Source organism: Crotalus tigris, unplaced genomic scaffold (genome assembly GCF_016545835.1).
Source record: "Crotalus tigris isolate CLP2741 ecotype Arizona unplaced genomic scaffold, ASM1654583v1 scf7180000017551.9496454, whole genome shotgun sequence".
NCBI lineage: Eukaryota > Metazoa > Chordata > Lepidosauria > Squamata > Viperidae > Crotalus > Crotalus tigris.
The window spans coordinates 1,391,641-1,409,457 of NW_024096469.1; the positions used below are offsets into that span (position 1 = coordinate 1,391,641).

General features: G+C 42.6%; 1 protein-coding gene across 1 annotated transcript; it reads left to right on the plus strand.

Moving 5' to 3' along the window:
• Positions 1-3,611: 3,611 nt before the first annotated feature.
• Positions 3,612-6,170, plus strand: IER2 (immediate early response 2). The gene has a single exon (XM_039343067.1). The coding sequence runs from the start codon at positions 3,787-3,789 to the stop codon at positions 4,510-4,512; it is 726 nt and encodes a 241-aa protein (XP_039199001.1). The 5' UTR covers positions 3,612-3,786; the 3' UTR covers positions 4,513-6,170.
• Positions 6,171-17,817: the final 11,647 nt, after the last annotated feature.

The following is a 17,817-nucleotide window of genomic DNA, read 5'->3' on the forward strand; positions in this document are numbered from 1 at the left end:
TCGTATTTTTAAATTTTACCACCATCTACTCTAAATAGTTGGCATGGCGAACGCTTGGGTCTTGGGAGGGGCCCAAGAGGGAGATATAAAGACCTCGTGGGCTGAGCTTGGAGATGACGCAATAAGGAGGAAAGGCAGATCCTTGCCAGACGAGAAATCACTCTGGCTAAAACCAGAAATTGCTGATTTCTTACATTGGTGCCAAAGGCCCTTTAAGTCCAAATCTGTTCAGTTGTCTTAATTGTTCCAGATTTTGTTTTATCGCAGATACATCGGAAACAGGTTCATTAATATTTACATTTTCAGAAATCGAAAATGTATAAACATTTTCTTGCTCTTTTCACCCCAGCAATTTTGGGCAAGCCCTGATCCCAATATAATAACATTGCTGGATAGTCGATAAATTCCAGTTTACACGTCTGGATCATCTGATCATAATTTCGTACAGGGACGTCTGCGTACAACGATCACTTTTCCCTCATCAAATTTTTCGTGTTTTTTTAAATATGTTTTTAAGCCGCCCCGAATCGCTCTAGTAGTGAGAAGGACGGCGTATAAATTTAATAAACTTCAAAGCTTGCCACGGAGTTATGTCAGCCGAATACAGAATTTTATTTTACCTCCGTTTCTGGATCAAGACAAAAATGTGACTTGCATGCAAACTGTACCATATGCATTTCGGTGTAAAATACTTCCTGGTGTACTTGAGCCTCAGTGAAACAGGGAAGTAATACATTTAGACCGCGTCGGGGTTTTGTGATACGGATTTACACAGCCACACCCGAGTATAATCAGATGAAATTACAGTATTGGGAAGGTGGCAGGAATTCGGAAGATTAAAAGAGGAAAACAAATGGCTTAGGTTTGCTTTGGAGGGTATGATATCCATACTTGGAATTTACGAAGAGAAATTGCTTACAAAAGAAGAGTATGAAACGTGAGTTGTAAAGGTAGTCTCAAGTGGCAGGATCCAGGAGGACACACGCCACCAAAGCATATAGTATTGTGTTACACCGCACTCTGTTATACGTAGACAGATTGGCTGACAAGGCAGATGGCTCCCGCGGTGAAGGCCCGGAAGCTCCGTTGAGCCTTTCGTCGCGTTACCCATATATGGCCACAGGAAGCGGGCTGCTACTACAAACGTAAGCGCTTTGGCGCCGGCTCCTCCCCCTGCCTTGTCGTCAGACTCCAATAATACATGCAGTAACCACGGAGGCGAGACCTAAATAGAGGGAGGAGTCCAGCTCTGGGAATACTGTAAAATGAATAGGAAACTAGGGTCCAGCGGGCCTTCCGTTGTGCTGATCGAGCGGCTGGTTGAAAGGCAATCTGTTTTCCTGACCAGTAAAAGATTTGCGTGAATATGGGAGTATTCCCCCCACCCAAAAAAACCCTGTGTGTAGTAAAATTTAAGAAAAAATTAAGTAAAAATTAGGTAAAAATTAAGAAGCAGGCAGCCACAAATGTGAGAAAGCAGGTGAATGTGAGAAAATATAAGGATGCAAATTGAGGTGAAGCTCCATTGAAGGCTTTACCTGAACTGGCCTCTGTTTGGCTGCACTGGAAATTATGAAATGCTATGGCCGCTTTGGCCAGAACTGCCAGATTGAATAACACTGCAAGGGAATTTACTCCCAAGTCTGGTTTACATAGGTTTGGTTGATGAGAACAGGATTTCAAAACTTTGAGTGACAGGAGCAGCTGTAGGGGAGAAACAACTGAAATTAACATGCAACTAAGGAGAAAAGAATCCCTTTCTTTCAAGTGCTGCTATTGGGGAAAGTGTATGAGCCTGAATTTTTTTTTCCTGACTACGCATTGTAGAGCCATATCAGTAACCTCAAGGACAACATCTTACTCTTACTTTGAATCTTGTTTGAAACCTTTTTACCTGCAAACTATTAAGATTGCAAACATAAACACTCAGTTTTTAAACATTAGTGCCCAGAAGAACAAAATAGTCATGGATTCTTAAAAATACATATACTATATAATATATAGTATAATATAATATTTATCTTGATAGAGAAAAGAGCAGAGCTAATCTTTCCTTATAATTAGCAAAACAATTGTTATGGTTGAGTTAGAACAAGGTCTGGAATTCAAAATACTGTATCTTAAGGGCAAGCCTAACATTTCTTACACTGGTTTTCTCACAATTGCCCACAGTGTAATTTTTTAAAAAGCATTTGCATTGCTTTAATCCTGAAATTACAGAATTTTTTTATTCTAGTTTCTTTTAATTTTGCTGATAGTACAAAAAATTGAATACCCTTCCTATTCAACATCTTTGTCATGGCTACAGTCTGGAGGTTTAATCAGCATGTGAAATATGAAGATTGCAAGTACCAGCATGCAACCACAATGCAAAACTTCTGTATTTGATGTAACAAAGTTTTAAACACTTCTGTAAATTAAATTAAAACTCAGTAAGTCAATCTTTTGCCTTTTGCTGTATTCTGTAGGTTCTGTTGAGGTACCAATCTATATTATTTTAAAGGCTATAGCCAGAATTGTACTAAGAAACCACATTAGCTGTACTGGTGCAACCAGTTTGGATATATTAGGGCTGGGGGGGGGGGAACCAACAAATGGAAATGAGTTTAAAAAAATTGGTATCTGATATCTACTGGACAATTGGATTTTTGCAGATCAGATCTGCTAGTTTTAATAGTTTTAAATTTATAACAATGTATCATGTTAGTGATAACTTGTTTCCATAATGAGCTTCTGAATAGTTACAAGTTTTATGTCACTCTTATTTCAAGTAGGTTGGAATTTAGGCCTGACTTAGTAAGAACATCTGTTCACAAATCTTCCTAATCCATGCTTCATTGAAAATGCCATCATTGCATTTTACAACACGCCAAAATCAAGTCATAACATGGATTGTCTTTTATGCCAAAATAACTGGCTGTGTTTGGGTTCTATTTAGAACGAATATTATTTGCTGCTTTGCCTCAGCTGCACTTTGTCAGTTGCCAATCACTGAATCTAACAATAACAGTGTGCGTAAGCCTTCTCCAGCCTTAAACGTGCATGGAAGCGAATCTCATTGATTTAACTATTTCCCAGTGAGTGGGAGCACGTGGCCTTCAGGCAGTGAACTACAGCTTTCCAAATTCTTCACGTTGCACATGATGTCTGAGGTTGATAGAGTTCAACAACCTCCGTCATTTCCCAGAGTAAATCTTGCACTCAATCAGATCTCATTCAGAATTCGTAAAATGTATTCCATTCCTAAGGAAACGAACACATTTTTTCTGAAACCAATTAGCTAAGGAATCTGCAGCTAGCCACTGCTTGCGCACTCCGCTTACACAACCTAGCACGATCTAGTATTTTCGCTGAACTGACGGACGCCACTTCAGCGTTGAGCCCAACTTCCAGTTCTTTCCTTAGCAGGCGAAGGCGCCGTCCGCAAGCCTTGTCTCCTGGCGACACCACCATTTGCTCTTTTCTTCTCCCGCCCTGACATTTCCGCCTGCCCTTCCCCCTTTCGGGAAGGGCGGCCAGTGGCGCGCAATACAAGGCCGGATGCGGCTCGCTGAGTGGGCGGAGGCGGCCCGGGCGCGCTGAGATCACCGGGCGTATAAAAAGCAGCGCGCTGGGCGCGGCCCCGTTTAGTCGGAACGGACGTCTCGGCGGCGGGCTGTCTGGGAGGTGTCTGCTGGGACGAAACAGCCGGAGGCGCGCCACTTTCGCTTTTGGAGGGGGTGGAAGCCTAGGTGTTTGTCTTCCGACTCGTAAGTAGAGCTTCAGAGGGTCCAGAGGGAAGCCAACATGGAGGTGCAGAAAGAAGCGCAGCGTATTATGACGATGTCGGTGTGGAAGATGTATCACTCGCGCATGCAACGCGGCGGCCTCCGACTCCATCGCAGCCTACAGCTCTCCCTCGTGATGAGGAACGCCCGCGACCTCTACCTCTCCGCCAAGCTAGAGGAAGAGGACGAGATGGGCGGAGGAAGTGTGGAAAATTTTCCTGGGCCGCAGCCGCACCTGGACTTACAAGGAACGGCGCCCAGCCCGCAGCATCTGGAGGGTCCTCCGGCAATCCTGTTCCCCCCAGCCCAACAGGAGGCGCCTCCACCCACGCCACAGCCCTGCGGCAGCCTGGATCCGGAACCTATGGAAACCCAGGAGGAGCCCGGCAGCAGTTTGCCCGCGCATTCCTTGACCCAGACGGCTTGGAGCCGGGACGCCTCGGGGCCTCTGCCAGTCAGCAGGAAGCCGAGCCGCAAGCGCCGCAGCAGCAGCCTAGGCAAGATTGGCGCCGCCGAAGCCGGCCTGGTGCCTAGCAAGAAAGCGAAATTGGCGGAGGAGGAAGGCGAGCGGCAGCCCCAGCGGCAAGAAGGGCCCTTTCCGAGCTTGGCCCGAATCCTGCAGGACCGGTTCTCTAGCTTGATCCTCCAGCCTCCGCCGGCCAAAGGCGCCGAGGAGCCCAAAGCGAACTGCAGGCAAGGCGACGGCGTGCTGAGCATAATGGTGAGGGCCGTGGTAGCCTTCTAAAGCGCCCCCGCCAGGGACTCGTAGCTGCAAACTTCTCCCTGCGGAGAAGCGGAGCCTGCGGAAGCCCCTCTCTGGGCAGAGGAGCTCAATACCGCCTGTCTCCTCGGTGGCGGGACTTTGGCGGTTAGGACGGCGGGAGGCTGATGGTGGCGCGGGGAGCCCGAATGAGACCTTCCCCCTGCCCCCCTCCCCCTGCGAGTTTAGGCGAGAGACGCTCTGGTGACTCGGGAAGGCGGCGAGACAAAGGCCGAGCGACGGCTGGCCACGGAGGGCGCTGCCTGGAACTGGGACGCGGTGGCTGCGCGCCGAAAGAGGAACTGGTCACGCCAGCGCGAACGTCACGGTTCCTGGAAGAGAGGCTGAGAACTTGGGGTTGGGGGGGGGCAAATGAAGTCGTTTCCAATGAAAGGGGAAAGACTTACAAACCAGTCGGGCCTTTCAAATCCTGATCTGGGTGGAAAGCAACCACTATCTGCTGCGTGCACTTTTACTTTTGGTGCTAGTTCGAGAAAAAACGATGCGTTTATTTGCGATATCGCTTTTCGTTCATTAAACTGCCAGTTCTAGGCTGAGGATTCTCCCCCCTTCTTTTCTGAAAGAGGCTTTCTTAGGCAGCTGGGGCTGTTCCCTCAAGGGTTAAAACAGGCCTGCTGAGAGCTTTTGAAGAAAAGCAGCTTTTGTCAGTTCCACTCCTTAGATATTGGAGGGGGGGGGACTACCCAGCATTCTTTTGCTCAGGGCCATCCCTTTTTTTTTCTTATCTAGTAATTAAGAATGATCGAGTGGCCTGTTTCTTTGTGCCAGAAATACTCTCTAAACCTGATTAGTCTTGCCAAAGCATCCATGGCGAGAACAGGAAGGAGAGGGGAAAAAACGGACCAGTCATACTAGTATGACACATCTCTCATATGATGAGCATTTGCATTACTCTGGGTCCAGGAGTGCAGGGGATTTCCTGTTCATGTTGCCTTAGCAGTATATGTGAGTGTGTGTTTGTGGCTGCGGTGTTTTTTGTTTTTTTTTTAAGCATGGGTGGAGCTCGTGATCGGAGGGGAAAGATGATTGGCATTTTTTTAAGATGTCATCTCAAACTTGCTGATGGTTTTCCTAGTGACTGGTATTGTTAACTTGTTGGGGCAGTGATGAGGAATAATGTTGTGATATTCATAAAACACACATTTTTCCTCGTTATTCAGCGTGGATGATTTCATACTTAAAAAGGAGCAGTGAAACCTGTACTGTATGTACTATGATCCTTATATTGAAGTGTTTTTGTAAGGTCTTTTTTCTTAAAACAAAAATCAAGTGATTCTGTGGAATTTCATACCACTTTTTCTTTTGTTCAAGAACTGCTGCTTTGTTTGCACAAATTTTGAAGCAGTTCCTATTGTACCAGAGTTAATGTGTTATGAGGAATATGTGTGTGCAATCTAGCTGTACAGTTTGGAACATAAAATTTTAGGATGTGTTCCTGAAGTGCTAGTTTCTTAAAGCTAGCTGTAGATTGTTCATTGTTATGGTACTTTGTTATGTTACATGTATGTATCTTACATTTTTCTTTTGCCTTGAAGAGGGCAAAAATAAACCCCAGGCTTTTGTTTACCATTCATGGTAATTAATATTTTGATTAATAAAGATCTTTTTTAAAAAAAAAAAAATCCTGTAGTTAATTTTGCTAAAAACCAACCACTATGCAGGGTTATAAGAGAGCAGGATGTGGGAGGAGAAATTATCAGTTTGTAACATTTATCATAGACAAGCTCATGTGCTATTAAAAAGCACTAAAATATAAGGTAATAAAATGCAATTCAAATTGGGACTCACATTAACGCAGTTTTGTAATAGAATTGCAAATCCACAGCAAAATGATTTAATCTCAGAAGCACGTACAAAAGAACATTTCAGGCTCATGTGTAAGTTGATTAGTTTAATGCTTAAAGTAGAACATATGGAACCAGTTTTTCTAAAAGGTCAGTTTAGAAATCAACCTACATTTGTTTCCAAGAAGTGGAATTCCTACACAGGCCCTTAAAAAACAGATGGGACTGCATTTTGCATCTTCCCATTTCAACTGGGATTGCATAACAGTACCTGGTTTCAGGATGACTGTGACCACATGGGAAGATTATATTTGGAGCTCCAGGAACTGAAGCTTGTAAACTTGTTTATGATGAACAAAAATAACTTTTCCATAAATATGGGCCAGTAGTCAGCTGGACAGAGTTGGCAGACAAGACCTTGGATGAGCTTTACAAAATATTTGCAGTTGCAGTATCTTGAGGTAATCTCCAGAGTGGCATCTGTGGCAACTGGATCATGTATCTGAACCCTTTCTGAAAGGATTTAATGGTACAACACAGACTGCCAATTGGTTCCCATGGGCCTTGAACATAACTGCAACCAACCAAGAAAATCTTTTCCTTCAATGAGAACCTCTAAACCAGTGGTTCTCAACCTTTCTAATGCCGCGACCCCATAATACATTTCTCCATGTTGTGGTGACCCCCAACCACTTATACATCACCGGGTGCCAGGGGCATGGCCAAAGAAAAGGGGGAAAAATGGCGGACAGCCTTGTTTGGTGACCCCCGTGAAATGGTCGTTCGACCCCAAATGGGGTCCCGACCCACAGGTTGAGAACCACTGCTCTAAACTGTATGGTCCAGACAGGTGAATGCTGGATTTTTGTTTTATCAGTAAGGTGCTGATAGTCTGATAGTTCAGTGAGAAGACTTGGAATAAGAAAGAATATTTAGATATAGTGAATTTAGCTGTTTTTAGTACTAAGTAGCCTACTATAAGTGAGTTTCATGCTACACTTGTAAACCACAAATCAAGTGTTTAATATTTTAAAAATGCTATCCAAATTCCCCTTTAGACTTTAAAACATTTTCCTCAGGATTCTCTGGTTTGAGTGGATATGTCATGAAATAGCTGAGCAAGCAGGTGAGGTGAGATTAATGATGGGGCCCCAAGGGCTAAAGGAACTCTGCTGTGATTCAGTGCTTAGGAATTTACTCCCTGTAATATGAGCTGCTTCCAGTTGAGAGACCACAACCTGGTAATTTTCCTCCATAACAATCTGGTGATTGTCCTTAGCCTATAGAATTAATTCCTCAGGTGCTTGAGGTTTCTAAAATGCAAATGAGTGATACAAAGTAGTTGAGTTCCCTTGTTTGCTTTTTTTTTTTTTTTTTTTTTGGTGAATTAAGAGATTGCCACTTCTCTTCAGAATTCCTGCATGACCAAATTCCTCCCAATGCACACAATTCCCAGTACACAGAAAACTATGATTGGGCTCAAACATTCTACTAAACCAGATTAAATAAGCCACAATTGGGATCACAGAAGGGGTTAACTAAATTATGGTTTAGTACAATGTGTCATTTCTTCTATAGGTTAGTAAGAGCAAAAGATTTCAAGTTAAGACCAACCCTATATCTTCCCACAAAAACTGCCACACCTATTGGTGAGTCAGTCCAAAAGTCACTCTCTGTCACAGCTTGGCTGCTTTAACTGGGTGCAAAAACAAAGAAGTGGTTTGGCATTAGTAAGATGATGGACTATGACCTACTTTTATTAAGACTGCTAAGCACTGAATGCATGCATAAAAGCAAGCTGCAAACCTGTGGCCTTCCAGATGGTGAAACTGCAGCTCTTGGCATCCTTTTACCATTGGTCATGCTACCTGAGATTCCTGGATGTTGCAATGATAACAAAATGTCCACACTTTTGTTTATTTAGTTTGAAGCATACCATTGATCTTCGGTTTATAGGCTTTGTTCTCTCTCTGTCTCTCTCCCTCCCTCCCTCTCCCCCTCTCTCCCTCTTTCTCACTCCAGGTGCCAAATATAACCTAAGACGTCTAACTAGGATAAAAAACCATCACCACATACATAGATCTCTGCTATTTCTCTTGCTCTTAGTCAGAGATGTTTATAGAACAGCAGCCCCAACTTTTTGGGCATCAGGGACTGGGTCCCTGGAGAGAGCTTTTTTCCATGGACCGGAGGGGCATGGTTTCACATGCTGCCTGCATCCATGGATGGAGCTTCACTTGTTTGCATGGCCCGGTTTCTGGCCCGGTGCTGGGCCACAGATCGGAGGTTGGGGATCCCTGTTATAGGAGATCTTACATTCTCCCATATTCATTGTTACTCGGAGCTACACATACAAGTAGGGAATAAGTTAAGATAGAAAAACTTCTTAAGCAACTTTCTTTATCCAGATACCTTCCTCGGCTGGACTATAGTTCTTACTAAATTTTAATAGCATAGAATTTTAACATAGTAGAAGACATCTTGAAGAATATTGTCCTACAATTAAGGATTTGAATTCACTCAAATCTCTCTCTTGAACAACACAACGTGGTAAGTAATTGAAAAAGAATTGAGAAGCAAAGTACAGCATCTGGTTTAAAGACTACATCTCTTTGCTATATTATAGACATTCAGGTATAGCAAAGTGCTAAAAATATGATTTTGTGAGCTCTCTTTCATAGTTTTGCATTTTTGAAAGGAATTGTTTAGCATTCAAGATGAGATGCTGATCTGCTGAAATATAAGCCTACTTGAGTACCATTCAGTAACCTGCTTGACTGCATGAATGGGCAGATGTACTTGACCATAAGTCTCAAAACTGAAGTCTAATTTCCTAATACAGAATAACAGAGTTGGAAAGGATCTTGGAGGTTTTCTAATCCAACCCCCTGCTCAAGCAGGAGACCCTATACTATTTCAGACAAGCAGCTGTCCAATCTCTTCTTAAAAATCTGCAATGGTGGAGCACCCACAACATCTGAAAGCAAGCTGTTCCACTAAATTGTTCTCCATATCAAGACATTTCTTCTTAGTTCTAGGCTGCCTCTCTCTGACTTTTCCTTTTGTTACTTATTATTTTGCCCTCAAGTGTTTTCAAAAATAGATTGTCCCCCACTTCTTTGTGACAACCTCTAAAACAGTGGTTCTCAACCTGTGGGTCGGGACCCCATTTGGGGTCGAACGACCATTTCACGGGGGTCGCCAAACAAGGCTGTCCGCCATTTTTTTCCTCTTTTTTTTGGCCGTGCCCCTGGCACCTGATGATGTATAAGTGGTTGGGGGTCACCACAACATGGGGAACTGTATTATGGGGTCACGGCATTAGAAAGGTTGAGAACCACTGCTCTAAAATATTAAAAGACTGCTACCATGTCACCCCTAGTCCTTCTCTTCATTAGATTAGATATATCCAGTTCCTGCAACCATTCACTAAGTGCTTTGTCCTCCGGACAAAATCATCTTTGTTGCACTTTGCTTTCTTTCTCGAGTCTCAGTAACTTTTTAAAAATCATACAGTAATTTCGCTCACACATATATATGGATCAATGAAAGGATGTTGCATCTGATTCCTTGGCCTTTCTTTACCAAGAAAGAATTCCCATGATATTACCTATCACACTAATCTTGTTATTGTTGTTAATTGCGAAGTCGTGTCCGACCCATTGCGACCCCATGGACAATGTTCCTCCAGGCCTTCCTGTCCTCTACCATCTTCTGGAGTCCATTTAAGCTCACACCCACGGCTTCAGTGACTCCATCCAGCCACCTCATTCTCTGTCGTCCCCTTCTATTGCCCTCAAACTTTCCCAGCATTAGGCCCTTCTCCAGTGAGTCCTTCCTTCTCATTAGGTGGCCAAAGTATTTGAGTTTCAACTTCAGGATCTGGCCTTCTAAAGAGCAGTCGGGGTTGATCTCTTCTAGGACTGACCAGTTTGAATGCTTTGCAGTCCAAGGGACTCGCAGGAGTCTTCTCCAGCACCATAGTTCAAAGGCCTCAATTCTTTGTCGCTCAGCCTTTCTTATGGTCCAACTTTCGCATCCATACATTGCAACTGGGAAAACCATGGCCTTGACTATACACACTTTTGTTGGTAGGGTGATGTCTCTGCTTTTTAGTATGCTGTCTAGATTTGCCATAGCTTTCCTCCCCAGGAGCAAGCATCTTTTAATTTCTTGGCTGCAGTCCCCACCTGAGGTAATCTTGGAGCCCAGGAAAATAAAATCTGTCACTACCTCCATTTCTTCCCCATCTATTTGCCAGGAATTGAGAGGGCCGGATGCCATGATTTTGGTTTTCTTAATGTTGAGTTTCAAGCCAACTTTTGCACTCTCCTTCACCGCATCAAGAGGCTCTTAAAAGGCGCGTTTTCAAAAGGTAACTGGATTTTGTTTTTCCTTGAAGACATTTCACTTCTCATCTAACTGAACTGAAGAAGCTTCTTGGCTGAGAAGCAAATGTCTTCAAGGAAAATCCAAGTCCAGTTGCCTTTTGAAAAAGCACCTTTGGAACAACCATAACCTGGATGACTGAGAATCTCCATAGACATCTATCACACTATTCTTTTTAGCACTGGTTGTAACACAGTGGCAGGTCCAGGACTCATTGTTAATAACTTCAATGAGTAAGGGGAAAAGAGTGCATGGGCATCTTTCTCAAGGTGAAGATGAAGCATGCTTTCTCACATGTACAGTTTTTGTTGTTGCCGGACTACATTAAAAAGCTGTGAGCTTTCCATTTTGATTGTAGATAATAAATATTTTTTCTGTGCTTGTTTTTCAATACTGCCTTGAATTTTCTTTTCTAGTAGAGAGATATTTTTTTTAAATGATTGAAATGTGCACTCTTTTCGTCTTTATATATTATTTTATTAGAATGAATGAAGCATTTCTTTTAATATATGATTTTATTATGTCCTTCTGAAAATTATAAGGCACAGCCATAGGGGTCCCCATGGTCCCTAAATACATATGCAACAACATTATTTCATATTTATGGATCCTAGATATATGAGGAAAGACCCCTCTCCCTGCCTTGTATCTTGAAGAGTACACATTTCGTGATCTATTTCAGCAGAAAGTTGCTCCTTCCAAGCTGAAAGGCCAAAATACCCTGTGCAGCACCAGTGGGCCCTTTGCCCATGTCACTATCTGAATAGAATGTCTGCCCAGTCTTGCTTTTGTTAGAATGCAAAGAACTGGAGTTTTAGAAATTACACATTTCCCTCTTTTCCCTAGTATGCAATATAATTGTAGTTTGCATTTATTTAAGATTACTGTGAATGTGAGCATTTTTGCTTTCCTAGCTCCTTTATGTTTGAGGGAAATCCTAACAGTCTAGACAATTCTGCATTGCACCTAGGGGCCCTGTCATGCCATTGCCTATGCAAGACACTCCCTCTGTGAATAGATAGAGGGGTCTTTGATAATGCCCCAAGCATATCTCCAGCAGAACAAAGGCAGCAGAACTAAAGGCTCCCATACACACAGAATGACTCTCTGCCAGGAATCTAAATTCCCTCCACCCCCTAAAGGCACAGGCTAAAGGACCGGAACTCCTCCCTCCCCCCCCCCCTCTCTCTCTCTCTCTCACACACACACACACACACACACACACACACACACACACACACACACACACACACACACACACACACGGAAGGTTTGGCATGCTAAATGCAGTCAGGGTGGTTTCCTGTGCACCAGTTACTACTGGAGACAGGATACTGGAGCGGATAGCTTGTTCTGCTTTGCCACCAGCCAGGCTGCGTCCCGCACCTGCAGAAGTTCCTATGTTCTCATGGAGTGTGGAAAGGGGGCAGCCCCATAAAAAACAGTTACACCTTCTATTGAATGATATTTGGAGTCTGGTAACCACTCTCTTCTTGGACCAGGTAATTCTGATTAAAAACTACATAGACTGATGTGGAATTTTACTTTTCTCTTTTCTGGTTTTCACAAAATTTCCGACATGTTATTAAATCGTAGCAAGAGAAAGAAATGGCCAGTATTCTCTAGTTTAGAAATGTAAATGTAACTCAGAGAAAAACACTACTGCAACAAAACAGAAGGAAAGAAATTGTTTGCAGCAATTCTCAGCCAGGCATAAAGGAAAAACTTTCAGATGCATTAACTGGAAATACAAATAGGGGCATATGTGTCTGCTTGCATGCATGCAAACCCCCCCCCCCCACACACACACAGACACAAAGAAAGTGTAGGTTTATATTAGTACCAGCTGTTTCAAAATTCTTGGGTTACTTTAATGAATGTAAAGAAAGAGGTGTGTTCTGTTACAAAGCTGGCAAATGAACACAGGTCCTAGCACTAACTAGTCCGCCCACACTTTGGCTGGAGGCTGAAATCCTTCATTAATTTCCTTCTTTCCATCTATTTTAACCAACAAAATCTCAGCCTAAATAAGTTGTAGCCCCCCCCCTATTTTTAGAATTCTTCCTTTTAGAGCATAGGCTAAGTATTTCTTCATCCCTCAATCCTTACTTCTCATGACACCTACACCAGTATAGTTGGAAAGTTGCTTATTGGAATTGCTTTTGTTTAGCCAGCCTTCCTTAAGCAGAACAGGTATGCCTTTACCATTCTGCTTGTGCATTGCCTCATTGTTGGAGAAGACAGGGATCCTACAATTACAACACTCCTTAGCATGTGGAATTTCTATTGAATATGATCATGGGCAGGGAGCAGCCAGACAGCCTCATTAAATTGTTCCAACCAAGGCAATTATGGGCCCCACCTCAGAATAATTAGTACCCATGGGAAACTGCTTGGTAGACAGGCGGCATAAGCTAACAGCTAGAGCAGGTTATGCTAGAAGCTAGGATTCCTGATGTTGTCATCTTCCCACACTCCTTTGAAAAGAAAGCAACAAAAACTAGATGGTGAGAATAGAGAAGGAGCTTGGTTTCAGATGGTTTTAAGGATATAAATGATACCCGTTGTCTATGAGCTTTAGTTCAGCCTTTAATAACTGGTAGACATGCAGAGTTGAACTTGCCCAGTAACTCCTAATGTAAAGCTGAAGCAAAACAAAAGCAAAGCAATACCTCCTCACCATTGCCACATGCTATTCTGTATGACCTGTAAACTTTTTTTTGCATCTAGCAAAGTTATAGTTATCAAATCATGAAGCAACTAGAATGAGGGAAAGTATATATATATATATATATATATATATATATATATATATATATATATATATATATATATATATACACACACACACACACACACACACACACACACTTTCTGCATGCTTCTTGCTTCTTATTCAGTATTTCCAGAGTTTTGTAATTTATGCAGTTTTGATATTTATGTTTGCTGCAACCAATTAGTTTGTAACAACGTAAGCCAACTTTAAGCAAAGTAGAGAATTGTTCTCCTTTTTGTTAATCACAGGCTTGAAATGGTTGATATTCTGCACCCAAAGCTTGTTTACAACTCTTCAATATTTGATTTGGAACCAGACTCTTTTGGAACCGATTCCAAATTAATGAGAGAACCAGTCTTTGTGAGGGAACTAACCTTTGGGAATGGACAGGGTTTGTGTCATTATTTAACCTTACTTTGGTTTAAAAATAAAGAAGGAGTTCACTTTTTTCTTTCTGGATCTTCTTTTTAGAAAATAGATGAAATCAACATGGTATTTCTCTATATCTCATATTTTTAACAGATGTATGGCATGCTAGCCTTGGATCACTTGTCATACTGTGCTGGGATAAAGCATTATAAGCAGGCTGAGATGTTGGGGTAGGAAGGGTTGAAACAACCTTGAAAGCCAAAGAAAAGAAACAAGGAAGAGTAGGTCCCCTCCTCTTTTGAAGGTAGTCCAATCTTGAATGAATAGTATCTCAGAGGCCTTTTTGTCAGAATGTGATGCCTGCTGACACCATCAGACTTAAGAGTTACATGGGAAAAAGTAATGCACTAAAACTACATGAGGTGAAAGGGTTCTTAATTCCCTCTTGCCCAAATATTATTCCTGATTCCATGGGAACTCTATTTCTCTGGAGGCATGGAGTATAAGAATGGTATAAAGTTCTTTGATTAGATTGGGCTTTCTTTTCCACCTTAGGTGATGCTCTTGTTGCCTCAAGACTTCTGAGACCATTTATCCTCCCACAGATTCATCTTTTGTTCCTCCCACTGTCTGACTGCACATGCTGGATCTCATGGGTGCATGCTTAGGGAGGAGCCTTTGGAAGACTTTGGCAACTCCTTATACCTCATTTCAGCAGGGTGGCCTTTGCAAATTTTCCTGTGGCATACTGGTCAGGTTGAAATAACAACAGGATGGCTGGCAAAACCATATCCTTGATTACTGGTGAGGGAATTTAGTGAGATCTGCAAGGCAATGCAAGTTTTGAAGAAAAAGGAACATTTTGGTCAAAATCACTGATATATAAACATGATCATCAGTGCTTGTCCTTGTCTGGTCTCCCCTCAGAGCATAAAAGATGCTTCAGAGCATGTGTGATACAAATGTAGTACTGCCTGCCACTATTTAAAACAACTGTCTCTTTTCTAATCCTGGGATGCTTTCTGGAATTGCAGACAGATACTATATTTATATTCCTCTTGCTTTAAATTCCCTTTGTGACCTCAAAAGTGCTGAGGCAGTGCTAATAATCAGTGTATTGGTGCATGCAAATCAGTAAAACGTCAGCTACAGTTAACATAACAATGGTGACCTTTACAGGGCAGAAGATGCTATTCTTCATGTATAAAATAAAAGATCTTTGTGCCTGGATCTCAAAAAGAGGTCTTTTCTTTCCCCGTGCAGGCCTACATTGCACAAATCTATGACTACTTTCTACTATTAAGTAACTGGGAAATGAAGAGAACAATGGCATCTCTTAACAATGGTTGCTCCCTCCTAAAATATTTTTCCATGCCCCTTGAACTATAATATAGAGGTATGAGGGCAATTCGGAAATAAACTTCCATTTGAGCATGTGCAAGAAATAGGCGGGGATAGTGACGCCCATCTTATGGCACCATGTGCAGTAGTTCAGTAGGAAGTGAAGAGTGGAAGGAGAAGGTTGTGTTGCAGTTGACCCATCCGCTAGATCAGTGGTTCTCAACCTGTGGGTTGGGACCCCATTTGGGGTCGAATGACCATTTCACGGGGGTCGCCAAACAACGCAGTCCACCATTTTTTTCCCCTTTTCCTTAGCTGTGCTACTCCCTTTTATTCTATTGGCTTTTGAATAGAGTAATTCTATTGGCTTTCAAAAGCCAATAGGAATTGTCCAGGCTGTCTCTGCCCTGCTGAGACCGCCAAAAGTCCCATTCTGCAAATGGTGCTGCACCAGTTGAATAGTCCTCGACTTACGACCGGTTGAGTAGTCCTCGACTTATGACTGGTTGGGGGTCGCGGCATTAAAAAGGTTGAGAACCACTGCGCTAGATCAATTGAAAATGAACCCTGCCATAGAAAATCCCGCCAAATGTGAAATGCGTGCAGTAATACAATTCCTGTGTGTGAAAAAATTTGATGAATTACAGCTGCCGAAACTTTTTAGGCATCGCTATCCCTATTTCTCGCACATGCTCAAATGGAGGTTTATTTCTGAATTGCCCTCATATTATTTAATGTGTTGTGCCTTCAAGTCAGTTTTTGAGTCATGGTGACTAACTGGATAAATTTTTGCAGTTTTCTTGGCAAGATTTGAGAAGTTAGCCATTGCCTGCTTCTTAGGGCTGTGAGAGAGTGACTGGCCCAAAGTCCCCCAACTGGCTTTATGTCTATGACAGGATTAAAACTCACAATCTTCTAGTTTGTAATCTGTTGCCTTAACCGCTACTCCAAACAGGCTTTCATTATTGTAATACTACTCTGTTTATCTGGCATATTTTCCTCCACTCAACAGCAGCATTTCACATTTAGTAGTATGTTAATAGCATCAGTTAAAATACTACATGGAGACAGTAGTGGCAGGGTCAAAAAAATCAGTCATGTAAGATTACAGGTGATTTGGGGGCAAATGCTTTCTCATAGCCCAACCTATCTCTTGGGGTTACTGTTGAAGCTATGGGAAAAAAAGCAAGAGAGAGATTATGTATACAGTATTAAGCTCCTGAATGAAAGGCTAGATGTAATTAATTAAGTAATTAATTAATTAGCTAGCTAGTCACACTAGGCCTTCTTGATTGATAGGTTAGTAATCCACCTCTACATTGTGGTGCTTTAGACGAGAACATAACTTTGTTGAGCAAGTCCTACTGGGCAAAGATCTACCATCTGTACTAAAGTTCAGACTGCAGTTATCAAACAGGATGCACTGCTCTATTTGAGGGAGTGGAAGAGGAAGGGGAAAGGGAAGCGGAAGGGAAGGGATTCATCTATAGTGGGGGCCAGAAATTTCTCCGCTTCCTTGAATCACGTATGTTAGACCCAGTTCTCTCCCTAAAATCAAATAATAGAAAAGTAATCCTTAGTAATGCTATACAGTATATACCTGCCCCCACTTTATTTCAGGGCCATTCTTGAGGCTTTCTTTCAACAAGGACTGGGCAGAGGAACCTCGTAGCCCATTCAGGCCCTCTAAGAAAGACCACTCTCTGTAGTTTTAATGTCAAGTTTTTAGCCCAAAATGGCATCAACCAATGTCACTGCAAATGTGGATTCTTCCTTTACCAACCAAACATGTGAGATTAAATCATAAAAGGGAAAGTTACCATGCAGAGTTTAAACTCCCAACACTTCAGCTTGATTTAAATTCTTGAATATAACAATTTGCCATGTCATTTAAACTTAGCCCTCAGCTGCTATGGTGCAATGTTTGTGTGCCATAGCAGCACCTTTGTTGCTGAGCTACAGATTAGCCTCCCAGTTGATGTATGAACAGGAGCTGGGGTTTACGCAAACACAGATATATATGTGCAAAGGCTGAAGAGCTTTCTTCTGGCTCCTTCCGCATCAACACAATTAAACGATGCCTAAATCTAGCTGTTCAGCCACCTGATCCACAAACTTAGCTAAGAAGCTGAGGAAATATATGTCAGGGTGGATGAATGCACTCCAACCCGGCTCCATTAAGCTGTCTGGGTGGTGAATGATTAAAAGGAGATGTTGGTACCCCCTCCGGCTGCATTCCACACTGACTACGCGGCCGGCAGCCTCCAATCCACCCCCGTCTCCTGGCCAGCAAGTGCGGAAGTGGGGAATTTCCTGGCACCAGATGCGGAACAGGAAAGCGGAAATGAAAACAGCAGCAAGCCAGAATAGATTGGGGATGGGAAGGGATGGGTGGGCGCTTCTCTCTTAAAGGCACAGGATTATCCGTAGGCCAGAAAGGAAATAAATTTATAGAAAACAGATGGGTGAGTGTTCAGGCAGGGACAACGTTTCCCTTTGCTCTCCCCCCCTCCCCCCGCCATCCACACATTCATTGCAAATCATCTTGCCCCATAAAATAGTTTTTTTTTTATTTTTTTCCTTCATTAGCCCATTCAAAACATTACACTG

Coding starts and splice junctions, on each gene's coding strand:
- IER2 (XM_039343067.1), top strand. CDS start 3,787: ATGGAGGTGCAGAAAGAAGCGCAGCGTATTATGACGATGTCGGTGTGG.